At 39.2% G+C, this 17,533-nt stretch overlaps 2 protein-coding genes across 9 annotated transcripts in view; one reads left to right on the top strand and one right to left on the bottom strand.

The window, feature by feature from the left end:
• The window catches only part of HMBOX1 (homeobox containing 1), a 324,458-nt gene extending 307,934 nt beyond the window's left edge, over positions 1-16,524 (bottom strand). For 6 of the 7 annotated variants that reach the window (XM_023736737.1, XM_004382194.2, XM_012557228.2 and 3 more), the window contains exon 1: positions 16,216-16,524. The gene's annotated coding sequence lies outside the window, so the exon portion shown is untranslated. The remainder of the gene's footprint in view (positions 1-16,215) is intronic. The other variant, XM_023736738.1, reaches the window with a different exon arrangement.
• A 197-nt stretch (positions 16,525-16,721) lies between these two features.
• The window catches only part of INTS9 (integrator complex subunit 9), a 157,717-nt gene continuing 156,905 nt past the window's right edge, over positions 16,722-17,533 (top strand). Inside the window, exon 1 of one of the 2 annotated variants that reach the window (XM_004382191.2) lies at positions 16,722-17,012. In XM_004382191.2, the coding sequence (XP_004382248.1) occupies positions 17,004-17,012 (9 nt within the window). In that variant the 5' untranslated portion in view covers positions 16,722-17,003. The remainder of the gene's footprint in view (positions 17,013-17,533) is intronic. The other variant, XM_023736736.1, reaches the window with a different exon arrangement.

Raw genomic sequence — 17,533 nt, 5'->3', positions numbered from 1 at the left:
TACCTTGATGAGTAGCATCTGGGGTCTTAAAAGCCTGTGAACAGCCATCTAAGATAACTCCACTGGTCTCACCCCTTCGGGAGCAAGGGAGAATGAAGAGAACAAGATACAAGGAAAAGATCAGTCCAAAGGAATAATGGACCACAGATACCAAGGCCTCCACCAGACTGAGTCCAGTACAGCTAGATGGTGCCCAGCTACCACAACTGACTGCTCTGACTGGGATCACAATAGAAGGTCCTGGACAGAGCTGGAGAAGGATGTAGGACAAAATTCTAACACACAAAAATAGACCAGATTTACTGGCCTGACAGAGACTGGAGAAACCCTGAGAGTATGGTCCCCGGACATCCTTTGAGCTCAGTGGTGAAGCCCCTCTCGAAGTTCACCATTCAGTTGGGGATTGGACAGCCTCATAAAACAAAACAGGACTAAGACACAGTAGCCCAGGGACAAGGACTAGAAGGCAGAAGAGGACAGAAAAGCTGATGATACGGAACCCAAAGTTGAGAAGGGACAGTGTTGACATGTCAGGGGGTTAATAACCATTGTCATAGTGCAATATGTGCATTAACTGTTTAATGAGAATCTATTTGTTCTGCAAACCTTCATCTAAGCTACAAAAAAAAAAAAATTATCTATGTTAGATCAAATTGACAAGAGCAACTCAAAAGGTTTGATGCGAAGCCCTGGGGACAGTGAGTTGAAGATAATGGTGATGGAATAATTTGGAAAAGGATAGTGAGATAGCAGAACAACTGGAAGAATGTAATCTGTGTCACTGAATTGTACATGCAGAGACTTTCAAATTGGTGTAACTTTGGCTATGTATATATTCACCAAAAAAAAGGTCCTCAAGGTCGAGAAGGGAGAGTGTTGACATGTCATGGGGTTGTTAACCAATGTCATAAAACAAACTTTCATATAAAATACAATAAAAAAAATTAAAAAAAAAAAAAAACCCCAAAAACAGGACACTCTGCTCTCTGACTTTCCAGCTTGAGAAGAATGAAAAACAGATACAAATAACCATACATATATCATCTACCACTTTGGAAAACCAACTGAAGCAGTGAGAATTAACTACCCAAGCAACCTCAAGTATAAACATTAGTATGTAAATAAAACAGACAATTTCCAGTCTCTCTTAAAAGTGGCTTCCAAATCATATAACTCAACCATTCAATACTCTCAGTAATGATATAAAGGAAACACATTACCTGAAATGTAGCTAGAGTTCAGATTTGTGGGAAAAACGTAAAAGAAACTACACAGAGTTAACGGATCTTTCATGAAGTTGGGTGACAAGGTATCAAAAACAAACTAACAAGGGGAAACATAGGTTAGAAACATAAAATTTGTATTAACAGGGCTAGGAAAGTGAATTTTTTAAATTCTGGCCTATCAGATGAAAACATTAACCCTACAACTTGAACAAATAGAAAGAGAGCAGCCAAAGAAGCCCTCGGGCCCCAGAAGAAAGCAAATCATGTATACTAGAGCAGAATTAAACACAAGAAAAAATAGAAAAATAGTTGAAAGTGTTAATAATACCAAAAGCTGGTTCTTTGAAAAGATCAACAAGATCGATAAACCACTTGCCAAACTGAGAAAAGAAAAACAAGAGAGGATGCAAATAACCCGTATAAGAAATGAGATGGGTAATATCACAACCCAACTAAAATTAAAAGAATCATAATACTATAAAAATTGTACTCTAAAAAATTTGCAAATCTAGAGGAAATGGACAAATTTCTAGAAACTCACTACTTACCTAAACTAACAGAGTTAGAAAAACTAAATAAACCCATAATAAAAGAAGAGATTGAAAAGGTAATTAAAAAACTCCCAACAAAAAAAAGCCCTGGCCCAGATGGTTTCACTGGAGAAGTCTACCAAACATTCAGAGAAGAGTTAACAGCACTTCTACTAAAGGAATTTCAAAGCATAGACAAGGATGTAATACTCCCAAACTCATTCCATGAAGCCAGCATAACCCTGACACCAAAACCAGGTAAAGACACCACCAAAAAAGAACATTACAGACCACTATCCCTCATGAACATTGATGCAAAAACCCTCAACAAAATTCTAGCCAATACAATTCAGCAACATATCAAAAAAAAAAAAAATTCACCATGATCAAGTGGGATTTACACCAAGTATGCAGGGATGATTCAACATTAGAAAAACAATCAATGTAATCCATCACATAAATAAAACAAAAGACAAGAACCACATGATCTTATCAATCGATGCAGAAAACGCATTTGACAAAGTCAAAAAACCCATTCATGATAACAAACTCTCAACAAAACAGGAATAGAAGGGAAATTCCTCAACATAATTAAGGGCATTTATACAAAGCAAAGAGTTGACATCATCCTAAATGGAGAGACTCTGAAAGCATTCCCCCTGAGAAAAGAAACAAGACAAGGATGCCGTCTATCACCACTCTTATTCAACATTGGACTGGAAGTCCTAGCCAGAGTAATTAGGCTAGAAAAAGAAATAAAGGGCATCCAAATTAGTAGGGAAGAAGTCAAAATATCTCTATTTGCAGATGATATGAGAAAACACCAAAGAATCCACAAGAAAACTACTAAGAATCATAGAAGATTTCAGCAAAGTGTCAGGATACAAGATAAACATACATAAATCAGCTGGATTCCTTTACACCAACAAAGAGAACCTCGAAGAGGAAATTACCAAATCAATACTATTTACAATAGCCCCCAAGAAGATAAAACACTTAGGAAAATTTCTAACCAGAGACTGAAAGATCTATACAATGAAAACTAGAAGACACAAATGCGAGAAATCAAAAGAGACCTGCGTAAGTAGAAAAACATACCTTGCTCATGGATAGGTAGACTCAACATAGTGAAAATGTTAATTCTACCCAAAGACATCTACAGATACAATGCAATCCCGATCCACCGACATTTTTTAATGAGATGGAGAAACAAATCACCAACTTCATACAGAAAGGGAGGAGGCCCCAAATAAATCATTACTCAAGAAGAACAAAGTGGGAGGCCTCACACTACCTGATTTTAGAACCTATTGTAACGCCACAGTAGTCAAAACACTCTGCTACTGGTAAAACAACAGATACATAGACCAATGAAACAGAATTAAGAATACAGTCATAATTTCATCCACCTATGAGCAGCTGATATTTGACAAAGGACCAAAGTCTGTTAAACAGGGAAGAGACAGTCTTTTTAACAAATGGTGCTGGAATAACTGGATATCCATCTGCAAAAAAACTGAAACCAGACCCATACCACACACCATGCACAAAAACGAACTCAAAATGGATCAAAGACTTAAATATAAAATCGAAAACAATGAAGATCATGGAAGAAAAATTAAAGACAATGCTAGGATCTTTAATACATGGCATAAACACAATACAAACCATAAGTAACACTGCACAAGCAGTAGAAGAGAGACTAGATACATGGGAGCTACTAAAAATCAAACACTTATGCTCATCAAAAGACTTCACCAAAAGAGTTAAAAGACAACCTACAAACTGGGGAAAAAAATTTTGGCTACAACAAATCCAATCAGCATCTAATCTCTAAAATCTACAAGATACTGCAAAATCTCAACAACAAAAAGGCATATAACCGAATTTAAAAAATGGGCAAAGGATATGAACAGGCACTTCTCCAAAGAAGATATTCAGGCGGCTAACAGACACATGAAGAAATGCTCAGGATCATTAGCCATTAGAGAATTGCAGATCAAAACTACAGTGAGATATCATCTCACGACAACAAGGGTAGCACTAATCCAAAAAACACAAAATAATAAGTACTGGAGAGGTTGTGGAGAGACTTGAACACTTATACACTGTTGGTGGGAATGCAACATGGTACAACCATTTGGAAATCAACTTGGCACTTCCTTAAAAAGCTAGAAATAGAAGTACCATACGATCCAGCTATCCTGCTCCTTGGAATATACCATAGAGAAATAAGAGCAGCCACACGAACAGATATATGAACACCCACGTTCATTTCAGCACTGTTCATAATAGCAAACAGATGGAAACAACCTAGATGCCCATCAACGGACAAATGGATGAACAAATTATGGTAGATCCACACAATGGAATACTACGCAATGGTAAACAACAATGATGAGGCCATGAAACATAACATGAAAAAGCTGGAACTCATTATGCTGAGTGAATTTAGTCAGTCACAGAAGGACAAATATCGTATAAGACCACTATTATAAGAACTCAAGAAAAGGTTTAAACACAGAAGAAAACATTCTTTGATGGTTACGAGGGTGGGGAGGGAGGGTGAGGGTTATTTACTAACTAGATAGTAGATAAGAATTATCTTAGGTGAAGGGAAGGACAGCACACACTACAAGGGAAGTCAGCACAACTGGACTAAACCAAAGCTAACAAGTTTCCTGAATACAATCAAACACTTTCAGGGACAGAGTAGCAGGGTAGTGGTCTGGGGACCACGCTTTCAGGAGACATTTAGGTCAACTGGCATAACAAAGCTTATTAAGAAAATGTTGTGCATCCTACTTTGGTGAGTGGCGTCTGGGGTCTGAAAAGCTTGCAAGTGGCCATCTAAGATGCATCAATTGGTCCCAACCACCTGGAGTAAAGGAGAATGAAGAACACCAAAGACACAAGGAAAGTATTAGCCCAAGAGACAGAAAGGGCCATATAAACTGGAGACTTCATCCGCCTGAGACCGGAAGAACTAGATGGTGCCCAGCTACCACCAATGACAGCCCTGACAGGGAACACAAGAGAGACCCTGATGGAGCAGTAAAAAGGTGGGGTACAGAAATCAAATTCTAGTAAGAAGGCCAGACTTAACGGTCAGACTGAGACTGGAGGAACCCCAGAAACCACGGCCCCTGGATTCTCTAGCAGCAGAGAAAAAAAACAATTTCTGAGGCCAACTCTTCAGACAGGGATTGCACTGGACTGTGGGACATAAAGTGATACTCATAAGGAGTGTGCCTCTTAGCTCAAGTAGATACAAGAGACTAAATGGGCAGCTTTTGTCCGGAGGTGAGATGGCAGAGAGGATTAGGACCTGGTTGAATCGACATGGGGAATCAGGGGTGGAAAGGAGGAGTTTGCTATCACAGTATGGGGAGAGTAGTTAGGGTCACGTAACAGTGTATATATAAATGTTTCTATGGGATATTAACTTGAAATGTAAACTTCATTTGAACTACAATTAAAAAAAAAAAAAACAGAAGAGGAAGCAAATAACCTGAACAAGAAATCAGATGGGTGATATCACAACCCACTCAACCGAAATTAAAAGAATCATAACAAAATACTATGAAAAACTGTACTCTGACAAATTTGAAAACCTAAAGGAAATGAACAAATTTCTAGAAACTCACTACCTAAACACAAACCGAGCCAGAAGAACTAAATAAACCTATAACAAAAGGAGATTGACAAGGGAGTTAAAAAACTCCCAACAAAAAAAAAGCCCTGGCTCGGATGGCTTCACTGGAGAATTCTACCAAACTTTCAGAGAAGAGTTAACACCACCTCTAAAAAGGTATTTCAGAGCATAGAGAAGTATGGAATACTCCCAAACTCATTCTATGAAGCCAGCATAACCCTGATACCAACACCAGGTAAAGATATGATAAAAGAAGAAAATTACAGACCAATATCCCTCAGGAGCACTGATGCAAAAATCCTCAACAAAATTCTAGCCAACAGAATTCAACAGCATATCAAAAAAATAATTCACCGTGATCAAGTGGGATTCATACCAGGTATGCAGGGATGGTTCAACATTAGAAAAAGAATCAATGTAATCCAACACATTAATAAAACAAAAGACAAGAACCACATGATCTTATTAACTGAAGCAGAAAAGGCATTTGATAAACTCCAACACTCATTCACGATAAAAACTCTCAACAAAATAGGAATAGAAAGGTAATTCCTCAACATAATTAAGGGCATTTATACAAAGCCAACAGTCAACATCATCCTAAATGGAGACTTTGAAAGCATTTCCATGGAGAATGAGAAGCGGACATGGGTATCCTTTATCATCACTCTTATTCAACAATCTGCTGGAGGTCGTAGCCAGGGCAATCAGGATAGAAAAAGAAATAAAGGGCATCCAAATTGGTAAGTTAAAAGTAAAAGTATCTCCATTTGCAGATGATGTGATCTAAAACACAGAAAACCCCAAAGAATACACAAGAAAACTACTAGAACTAATAGAAGATTTCAGCAAAGTGTCAGGATACAAGATAAACATAGAAAAATTAGCTGGATTCCTCTACACCAACAAAGAGCGCTTGGAAGAGGAAATCAGCAAATCAATACCATTTACAATAGCCCCCAAGAAGATAAAATACTTAGGAATAAATCTAACCAGAGATGTAAAAAGCTTTTACAAAAAAACCTACAAGACACTACTGCAAGAAACCAAAAGAGACCTACATAAGTGGAAATACATATGTTGCTCATGGATAGGAAGACTCAATACTGTGAAAACGTCAATTCTACCCAAAGTGATCTATAGATACCATGCGATCCCGATCCAAATTTCAATGGTATTTTTTAATGAGATGGAGAAACAAATCACCAACTTCATATGGAAACAGAAGAAGCCCCAGAGCATTACTGAAGAACAACAAAGTGGGAGGCCTCACACTAACTGATTTTACAACCTATTATACTACCATGGTAGTCAAAACAGCCTGGTACTGGTACAACAGATACAAAGACGAATGGAACAGAATTGATAATCTAGACATAAATTCATCCACCTGTGAACAGCTGATATTTGACAAAGGCCCAAAGTCCATTAATTGGGTAAAAGACCGTCTGTTTAACAATAGTGCTGGCATAACTGGATATCCATCTGCAAAAATCCGAAACAAGACCCATACCTCACACCATGCACAAAAGCTAACGGAAAATTGATCAAAGACCTAAATATAAAATCTAAAACAATAAAGATCATGGAAGAAAAAATAGGGACAATGCTAGGAGCCCTAATAAACGGCATGAACAGAATACAAACTAAAAGTAACAATGCATAAACACTAGAAGAGAAACTAGATAACTGGGAGTTCCTAAAAATCAAACATTTACGCTCATCAAAAGACTTCACTAAAGAGTAAAAAGACAACCTACAGATTGGGAAAAAAATTTTGGCTGTGACAAATCCAATTAGCATCTAATCTCTTAAAATCTACAAGATACTTTTGTAGGGCAAAACAATTTAAAAGAAAGTCTACAAGATACTGCAAAACCTCAACAATAAAAAGACAAATAACCCAATTAAAAATGGGCAAAGTATATGAACAGGCACTTCACCAAAGAAGAAATTCAGGCAGCTAATACACACATGAGGAAATGCTCAGGATCATTAGCCACTAGAGAAATGCAAATCAAAACTACCATGAGATACCATCTCACCCCAACAAGGCTAGCATTAGTCCAAAAAACACAAATAAATGTTGCAGAGGTTGTTGAGAAACTGGAACACGTATACACTGTTGATGGGAATGTAAAATGGTACAAGCACTTTGGAAACCAATTTGGTGCTTCCTTAAAAAGCTACAAATTAGCATACGATCCAGCAATCCACTCCTTGAAATACATCCTAGAGAAATAAGAGTCACCACATGAATAGATAATGTGCACACTCATGTTCACTGCAGCACTGCTCACGGTAGGAAAAAGACGGAAACAACCTAGGTGCCCATCAATGGACAAATGGATAAACAAATTATGGTATATTCACACAATGGAATACTACGCAACGATAAAAAACAACGATGAAACCTCGAAACATCTCATAACATGGATGAATCTGTAAGGCATTATGCTGAGTGTAATTAGTCAGTCGCAGAAGGACAAATATTGTATGAGACCACTATTGTAAGAACTCAAAAGAAGGTTTAAACACAGGAGAAAACATTTTTTGATGGTTACGAGGGTGGGGAGTGAGGGAGAGGGGAATTCACTAACTAGATAGTAGACCAAAATTAGCTTAGGTGAAGGGAAGGACAACACACAATACAAGGGAAATCAGCACAACTGGACTAAACCTAGCTAAGAAGTTTCCGGAATGCAACCAAACACTTCGAGGGACAAAATAGCAATGGCAGCGGTCTGAGGACCGTGGTTTCAGGGAATATTTAGGTCAACTGGCATAACAAAGTTTATTAAAAAAATGTTCTGCATCCCATTTTGGTGAGTGGCATCCAGGGTCTTAAAAGCTAGCGAGCAGCTAACTAAGATGCATCCATTGGTCCACCTGGAGCAAAGGAGAATGAAGAATACCAAAGACACAAGGAAAATATCAGCCCAAGAGACAGAAAGGTCCACATAAACCAGAGACTCCATCAGCCTGGGACCAGAAGAACTAGATGGTGCCGGGCTACCACCAATGACCAGCCTGACAGGGAACACAACAGAGAGTTCCTGATGGAGCAGGAGAAAAGTGGGATGCATAACTCATATTCTAGTAAAAACACCAGACTTAATGGTCTCACTGAGACTGGACAGACCCCAGAAGACTTGGTTCCTGGACTCTGTTAGCCCAAAACTAAAACCATTCCCAAAGCCAGCTCGTCATTCAAAGATTAGACTGGACTATGAGACATAAAATGATACTCGTGAAGAGTGTGCATCTTAGCTCAAGTAGATGCATGAGACTAAATGGGCATCTCCTGTCTGGAGGTGAGATGAGAAGGCTGAGAGGGTCAGGAGCTGGTTGAATGGACACGGGACATCTGGGGTGGAAAGGAGGACTGTGCTGTCACATTATAGTAAGTGCAACTCGGGTCACATAACAATGTGTGTATAAATTTTTGTATGAGAAACTAACTCGAAGTGTAAACTTTCACTTAAGGCACAATTAAAAAAAAAATCGTGGTCTAAATTAGGCTAGTATTACTCTTTATTTTAGGAGAAAAAAAAAAGTAGAAGCCAGACCAATAGAATCTATTATTATTCTTCATACAGCAATATGCTTTAAAGTTCACAATTAATTCTTCACTCTTGAAGACACTAATAAATGCAACCCTAATGCCAGCGTATCTAAACTGTTTCCTATCCATATTAAAGAGTGATTGTTTTGCATAGCTAAAGCATCAGGTATAGGACAGGCAGTGATAAATCATGACCTAAAAACAAAAACATAAAATCTCTGGCATAACATGATAATTGTAATAGGTAACACTTAAGATATGCTAAAAGCATTTTAAGGACTCAACAGTGTTCTAAGGGCTCACAACTATTCCATAAATAGGTACTATTTTTATTCTCATTCTATAGGCAAATAAACTGAGGTACAAAGAGATTAAATGATTTGTCCAAAGTCATATAACTAGTAAGTGGCAGATCAGGATCTGGACACAGGTGGTATAGTGCAATGAACCGCTTTTATATGGCCTTTATAGCCATAGTCTTGTAACTCTCACAAAATGATTGGCTGGGACTATGGAAATTGAGTGATTTATGGTCTACCAAGAGGATTGGTTAGTTCATGTTACTGCTGGGAGGACTATACCTTGAGACTGACAAGGAATAGGCTTATTAAAAGGTCAATCCCACAGAGGTGTGAGAGGACCTCACTATCATCAAGAAGAGTCTGAAAAGATAATCTTTAAATCTTAAACCAAAAATATCCCCTGAAGTCTTCTTAAAACGAAACAATAGTAGCTTAACTAGTAAAGGCTGTCGCTTTGAGTATTATGCTCTATTAAGATCTATCTATATGGGGGATCAAATTGACAGAAGCATCTGGAAAGATTAGATAGGAACCTTAGGGGATAGTGAGTTAATGGGAGAACTCAGAAAAGCATGGTGAGAATGGTTGCACAACTCAAAGAATGTAATCAATGTCCCTGAATCATGTAGAACTGTTGAAGTAGTGTAAGTTTTGCTGTGTATACCCTCAACAACAACAACAAAAAATAATTTAAAAAAAGAAGAAGAAGAAGAGGAGTCTGGAGTGTACCGCATTCTTTGGACCAAGGACCTGAGGTCCCTGCACCAAGAACCTCCTAGACCCAGAAGAAAGAGCCGTAACACTGAATATGGCATGACACGGCAAGAACAGCAGTGTTGGGCTTGTTGGCCCACCATGTGAGAGCTGAGCATCTTCAGGAAGAAGGCTTGCCAGCGAAGTTAAAAGAACTGTAACACCTGCCTGTGCAGGGCAGAGGCCTGAGAGTGCCCTGTACAGGGGTTGCCTCAGAGTATCCTGTACAGGGGTCTTCCTACAGCAGGGTTAAGCTGGATGCCTCTGGGCAGGAAGCTTGCCAGCAGAGCTAAAAGGGCTGTAATGCTTGCGCAGGGCAAGAGAGGCCTGAGCGTATCTCGTGCAGGGGCTGCATGCCTCCTCCCTTGACAATGGGGACCTGGGTAGCGTGGTGACAAGAGAATCCCAGAGGCATGGGTAGCGTAGCAGGACACAGTAGCAGAAGCTTAGAAGGGCACAGCAGCAGAGGCTGGGAAGATCCTGTGCAGGGGTCTTCTTGCCAGCAAGGCAAGGCCCAGCAAGGCCCAGTGTCAGAGCAGAAACCTCAGGCAGTGTGGAGGTAGTCAGAGGCAGCAGTGACATGAACTCAGAATCTGACCTGAACCACAGCATGGTTCAGAACGGACATGGGTAACTTAGGGAAGGGTAGGCACTTTCTCTTTGAGAACCTGTTGTTACTGTTTGCTTTCTATAAATAATAATAATGGCTTTCACTTTGCCAACATCAATAAGTTTCTCGCGTATCTGGCTTGATCACAGATGAACATAGCACCCAAAGAATGGTTGGTGCCAGTGGATGTCTGTGTCTCATTCCTAGCAGTCTTATGGCAGGCTGCAAGTTTGAGGCACAGCCTGTCTGCATGTGCAATGCAGATAGATGGACACGAGCACGCACGTGATATATGAGTTTGGATTGAAAAACTGAAAGACTGGGGAGGGTTACAGCCAAAGCAGTGGCTGATAATAAAAATAATATTTTATCACAGTCCCTCAGCTAGAAATGTAGAATGAAACGGAGAAAAACAAAGCAGGAAGATTAATTAAGAGTCTGATGTAGTCAACCAGAAATGACAAAGCTAGATTAAGAGAACAGCAATAAAATGAAAAGAACACAATAGATACAAAGAGTGTAAAATCATCTTGGCTTCATGACTGGATGCGTAGCGTAAGGATGATTCCAAGGTTTGACTGGCTAGGTCCAATCAAACAACTTCACGTTTTAACAATACTACTACTTTATCAAAATTTTAAAGCAGACAAGTTCATTCTTAAGTCTTACTCATCTCAGCAATACACGCATTTGACTTTTCCTCTATGAAAAACGTGATATATACATTAAAATTCCTGCCGCTTGGCAACTCCACACTCATTGTTTAATATGTACATGGTAAAGAAAGCCATTAAATGTTTTCAGTAAACCATATGCAAACCATCACGAAACATAAGATGGACAGAAGAGCTGCAGAGAACATATCCAATATGTGGGATTTAGTAAACATTCTTACCATAATCACCACTCTTAGCTTAAGAAAAACCTAAATGCCTTTTATAGGGATTAGAATCATTTTATCACTTATAAGGAAGGATCTGACGCCACTTGTTTTATAATTCAAAAAAACTGTAAGTGACCACTTGAAAGCTAAAACCAGCCTGTTTTTTTTTTTCTGCTTTTGTTTGCAGATGTTAAAAAATATGTGTGTGTTCTTATAGCCCAAGTCAAGGATCTGTAAACCTTTGCATTAAGATTATAACCACCATTGGAAAAAGTTACTATAACATCAATCTTAGTACCACCGTGAGGATAAAACTATGCTAAAGCCAGGGCCTCCCAGTAAATAAATGCTCTTGGCAAATGTCCAAGAAAATGTTATGGTAAATTTCAAACCCGTTTTATCTAAGGTCAAAAAAAAAAAAGTTATCTGAAACACTGGGTTATGTTTAAACAGACTGTAACTAAAAGTTTGGTATCAAATAATCACTCGGAAAAATCTTTACTCTGTAACTAGAATGTACTGGAAATCTAACTATGGGGGCATTGGTGGTTAAGTGGTAGAATTTTAGCCTTTCATGCAGGAGACCCCAGTTCCATTCTCAGCCAATGCACCCCGTGCACAGCCACCACCCATCTGTCAGTGTAGGCTTGTGTGTTGCTGTGATGCTAAACAGATTTAAGCAGAGCTTCTAGACTAAGACTAGGAAGAAAGACCTGGTGATCTACTTCCAAAAATCAGCCAGTAAAAATCCTATGGATCCCAATGGTCCGATCCTGTTGTGCATAGGGTTGTCTTAAATTAGGGGCTGACACCACAGCAGTTAACAAGCCCAGCAAGGCCCATTTAGGCAATAGCTGTACCTAGGACTCTAAGTCAGATATTACTTAAGATACTATTCTGAGAAAAAAATCTCAATACCAATAGCCTCTATTTTGAAAGGAGATATTTTGCTTCCATTACTTTGGCAGAATCTGTTTAAATAATGATTTAGAATGATACCGAAAATCTCCATAGTTTCTATAATGTGGACAGCATGTGGGTGGTTAGCCTTTGGTTTCTAGCTGGAGCAATTGTTCACAGTCTCCTACTGTTTGTGGCTCAGATTCTTTTTAATCAGCTGTATGTCTGATAAATATATACCAATTTCATATATAAACAAACATAAAAGTGTTTTATATATATGTTAGTGAATGTGTGGATGTAAATATATGACGCTCAGAGAAGCTGTAACTTTCCACTCACAACAATTTTTTATAAATCAAAGCTCTACTAAACTGAGACGTAAAAGCCAACAGTTAACAAAAAAATCTAGTCAAACAATAGCAAGGTGAGCTATAAAATTAATTTTGGAAGCCAAAAAAAGTGAAACAGGTTCACAAAACCAACACATTTTCACTCTGCACTTTTAAGTTTCTCTACAAATTTTCACGTTTTTAAAAAGTTGGTTGGTACACTGACAAATGAATTTATGAAGAATGACATCCAAGGATAAATTTCTAATTCCCAAGAGAAATAATTCAAGTTTATAGATCTGCGTACAAAAATAATGGGAGCAAAAATAAACAGAAAAAGCAAACATGCTTTTACAGGAAATGCTAGCTCTCTGAAATATTAAAAGTAGGATGGACTAAACATAATATAAGGAATACACAAAATGCACAAGTTAAGCATGAATCTCTCTGATGTACTAAAAAACTACTGAAATTAACAATATCATTCCAATTAATACTCGTCACAAACAATGAAACAATGCAAGATTTACTGCAATATATTTTATAACCTACCAATACTGAGCTATTAAGTTTATATTAGTGATGTTTTAATGAAGGCTAATAGAAGACTGAAATTTGTTTATGCAGCAGTGAAAATGAAGCCTTACTGAAGATATTCAACATAAAACTTACCCTAAAATCTCCTTGATGCACATTCGCAACCAGAAATAGTTGCACAAATATATGCAGTACACTAATTTAACAATAGTTTGGGTTAAAAAGTTTGGATTTTCAATTTCCCATAATATAGGCAACATTTTTAGAAGTGATCACCTGAAAATAAAATGTGTCTTTCAGTTACAGAATGAAATTTTAAGCTGGCCAGGTACCAATGCCCTGATTTTCTACTTTTTCTTAAACCGTATGACTTCCACATGCTGAGAATGTTTTACAGTTTTAACCTGCAGTAAAAGCTTTACATCATTTTAATGCCCAGTGCTTAAAATGTAACAGAATCACTCCAACAAATGCAAGGAATATATCTAGTTTACATTTAACGATTTCAACCAGACTACTAATTAGAATAAGTCCAATGAGAGTTTTTACCAGTAAGTTTGCATTTCCAAAGAATAAATCCAACAAAAAAATTTTGAGCTAAGGGTAGGTAGAAGAGAAAACACTCATATTTTTCCGACTCTTAACAAGCATTTTCGGTATTTTTCTAAAAAATTATTAATATTTTAAAACCCTCTATCAGAATATCTTTAAGCAAAAAAAAAAAAAAAAAACTATTATATAGTTCCATAGGATTTTTCTTCAGTTTTTGCAAAGTGATGTTTCACATTAAGATACATGGTTAAAACAAATAATTCTGGAAATCCTGTCTATGACAACTAAAGTCTCGGCTTTGTATCAACATATTTTATATCATAAATTTGTGATTTAGAACACATCAACTTTTTGGTCAGGTCAGTCTAAATAGACATGCTACCTCACACTTATAGTCAGCTTATCTCTGTGAATGACCAACTGCAGAAATTTCAAATCAAAGGTTATAAAACATACCATAAAATTACATACTGTATCTATGTGGAGTTCAGTTTTTATAGAATCTAAAGTCCCTTCTGATAGGCAGCAGTTACAAGAATTAATAAGTTTGGGGTCAAATATGTAAATCTATTAAATTCTCAACAGTCTAAACAGAAATTATTACAATTCTTTAGTTATTTAAAAGTCCATTACACTAAAAAATAGTCACATAAGGTGTATTAAAGAACTTCTATTTCAGATGGAAGTACAAAATAAACTCTCTTAAATTCTCCTGTTGTAATGTTATTGACTATAAAAGACTGTAAGAAACAAGAGATATTGCAATCTTTTTCTCTTTATAGCTCTAATTGAAACTAACAAAAATCAGAATCCAAAATTTCCAAACTTGACTTATAAACATAATTCAACTACATTTAACAACTTAGTTGTGCAATTTAAAAATAAGTTTAATGCAAAGCACTGCAGTCCTGATGTGATAATTACCTGTGGCATAAATGCAAAATAAAAACAAATGCAGATCCTTTTCATCTAGTGATGTATATTACAGTATAAACCACAAAAAGCGCAACCATATTGGCACAAACTATATAAAAAGGCTCAGGAAGCATTATGTCCATCCAGGAAGAGAAATGTACCGTGCCAAGGAAGAAAGGAAGGAGTTTCTACATCTGCAGGATTCGGGAGAAATAAACTAGTCACCTCACTCTACCCTATATGATACATGAGGATTTTAAAGCTTAAGAGTAAATAAAAACAGCAATCACTTTATACTATTCAACTTCACATAGTATGGTATCTTTAAGGCCAACTGCATTCTTCCTTTCGTTCACCCAATGCTTCCTCACTCTTCCCTACCAGCTTTCAGGCAAATGCGAGGCAGAACAGGGTGGGGTAGAAGAAAAATACAAGCAGCGCCTTTCAGCTGCCCCCCAAATAATTTACAATAGCTTTTCCTACTACAAAAATAAGTCGCCCTATCTCAATATACACAATAGTCATTCTGTGCCTTCAGTAGACACAGAAACACATACACAATTCAGCACTCCGGATCCCCACCCCATGCCCCCCAAAATCTTAATTATTAATATATTTAACACGAAGGCGACGAGACACCTCCACCTACTGTTTCGGGGTGAGGGTGGGTGGAGGACTCCTTTCAAAGTAGCCCCAATAGTGTAACCAAATAAAATATCCGGAATAAAATATTAAGAACACTTTTCCTTTCCCACCTATCTACTGACTTAAGTATGCAAAAATCCATCTCCATATCACATCATCTCTACAATTCTCCTATCGGGAGTTTGGGGTGGAGATGTGTCCAGAGGAGGGGGCGGAGACGGGGAGGAGGGGTGTGAGCGGGCAATGGGATACAAACGAGTTGCTAAGCCCAGCTACCCAGCACCACGTCGTCAGTCAAACGTCCAGAAGCAGGACTTCATGCACGCTTCTCAGCCCAGGCCCAGTTAAAAGCTATGTTTCCAGCTAACTTCTTATCTATAGACATTTATCCAATACAAATATATCACACAAGTACATGTAACACAGTTTAAAACACAGTTATACACACCAAACACACCAACACACCTCAAAATCACGTCACAGTTTCCCAAACTCCAAACAGGAGACCCCCACCTTCCGGATTCAAACCTTCCGCCCACCGTGGAGGAAACAAGGAAAAAAGAGTTGGGGAGAAGCAGACGCCTTTCAATTAATGTACTCTATAAACTGCCCCACCCCATATCCTGCGTCCCGGTCACCTACTCGGAAGCCCCCTGCTTTCTCCCTCGTCTCAATTCGTCCGCTTAAGAGACCCTTCCCCATCCCACTCACTTTCTCCCCAAAACCTCTGGGGGAAAAATTTTTTAAAGTACAGAGAAGGAAGTGAGGGAAGAGACTTGAGGTAGTCCGCTTCAAAACCGCTCGACTCACCTCAGAATCCTTGCTGAGTTCTCTCCGCCTGGCACAGCCCCCTCCCCAACGTCCCAGTGCGAAGAGCTGAGACTGGGAGGAGGAGAAAGCGGGAGGGGGAGGGGTGTCTTCCGCGTGGGGTGCCCGTCGGGAGGGGGCTGGGGAGGGGTTGAGGCAGGCACAGGAAGAGGAAAGGGGGGAGGGGAGGCCCCTATCTCCCAGTCTCCCCCTGGAACCCTCCCTTGCCTCAATCACATCAGACTGACTGTCTTTGTCTGGCTGACAACCGCCATATTGATATCAACAGCCCCGCTCCCACCTGCTGCTGCCGGGTGGCCCTGGGAGTTGTAGTTCCTGCCACCGTTAAGTAAAAGCTTGAGACTCTTGCGTCTAGAGGCCTCAGAGAACTACAGCTCCCGGCAAGTCCCGCGTCTATCCGCCTGCCCACAGGGAGGAGGAAAAAGGGGAATCCAGAACCACCAGGACTACACCTACCAGAATACCACGGGTCCCAGGTCCATACCGGGGACATGATATCATGGTGGGGTGGAGAGGGAGGATGAAGAGACCTCGAGGATGACGGAAGGAGGAGTTCGGAGAGGAAAGGGAGAAAAAGAAAATATAACCACAGTTCCCATGATGCATCCAGGGATGACTACATTTCCCATGTTTCCCGGGGGGGGGGCGGGGAGGGAGGAGACTGCATGTCCGTTAATGCTCTCTGCGGGTTGGTGGCGGAGGTTGAACCGGAAGACGCCTTTTGGGTTTGAGGGGTCGAGTGACTGCTGCTGAACAGCCGAAAGTCCAATATGAAACTGGTGAGTTTCCACTTAGGTCAGAGGGCAAAGGTGATGCCATATCCTTTTGAACTTCGTCGCCTTTTAAACTTTGTCGTTTCCACCTTGGAAAGAACCGTCGGGGAGGAGGGGTGGCTGTTTCGGAACTGGAAAGTGGGGTGGACTAGGGAAAGCTGCTTTTTCTTGTCGAGTAGGTTGGAGTCCTCCCCCCTACCCCCTGTTCCCCGCCGTTCCCCTTAATACAACCCAGAGGTCTTATTCACTTATTGTCAGGTCCCTTCAGTCAGATAAAAGGTTAACTGTCTTCGTTTCTTCACTTATGAGCTAGGGTTGGAACATAGTCACCTATGACTTGAGCTTCCACGTGAGTGTTATAAATAGGCACACTAGTTGATACATGTTGAGGTCTTCTCCCTGCCCTTGTGGAGAAGACTTTGGCTAGACAGAAGAAGCGAGTAGAAGATATTAGGCAGAACATAATCACTTATTAAGTTTCCTGTTATAGTTTACTTATAATTGCCCTTTGAATTCAGAGAAGAAGA

This window comes from Trichechus manatus, unplaced genomic scaffold, assembly GCF_000243295.1.
Source record: "Trichechus manatus latirostris isolate Lorelei unplaced genomic scaffold, TriManLat1.0 scaffold00091, whole genome shotgun sequence".
NCBI lineage: Eukaryota > Metazoa > Chordata > Mammalia > Sirenia > Trichechidae > Trichechus > Trichechus manatus.
Note: the sequence above shows the minus strand (reverse complement) of the source record. Positions and strands in the feature narration are given on the sequence as shown.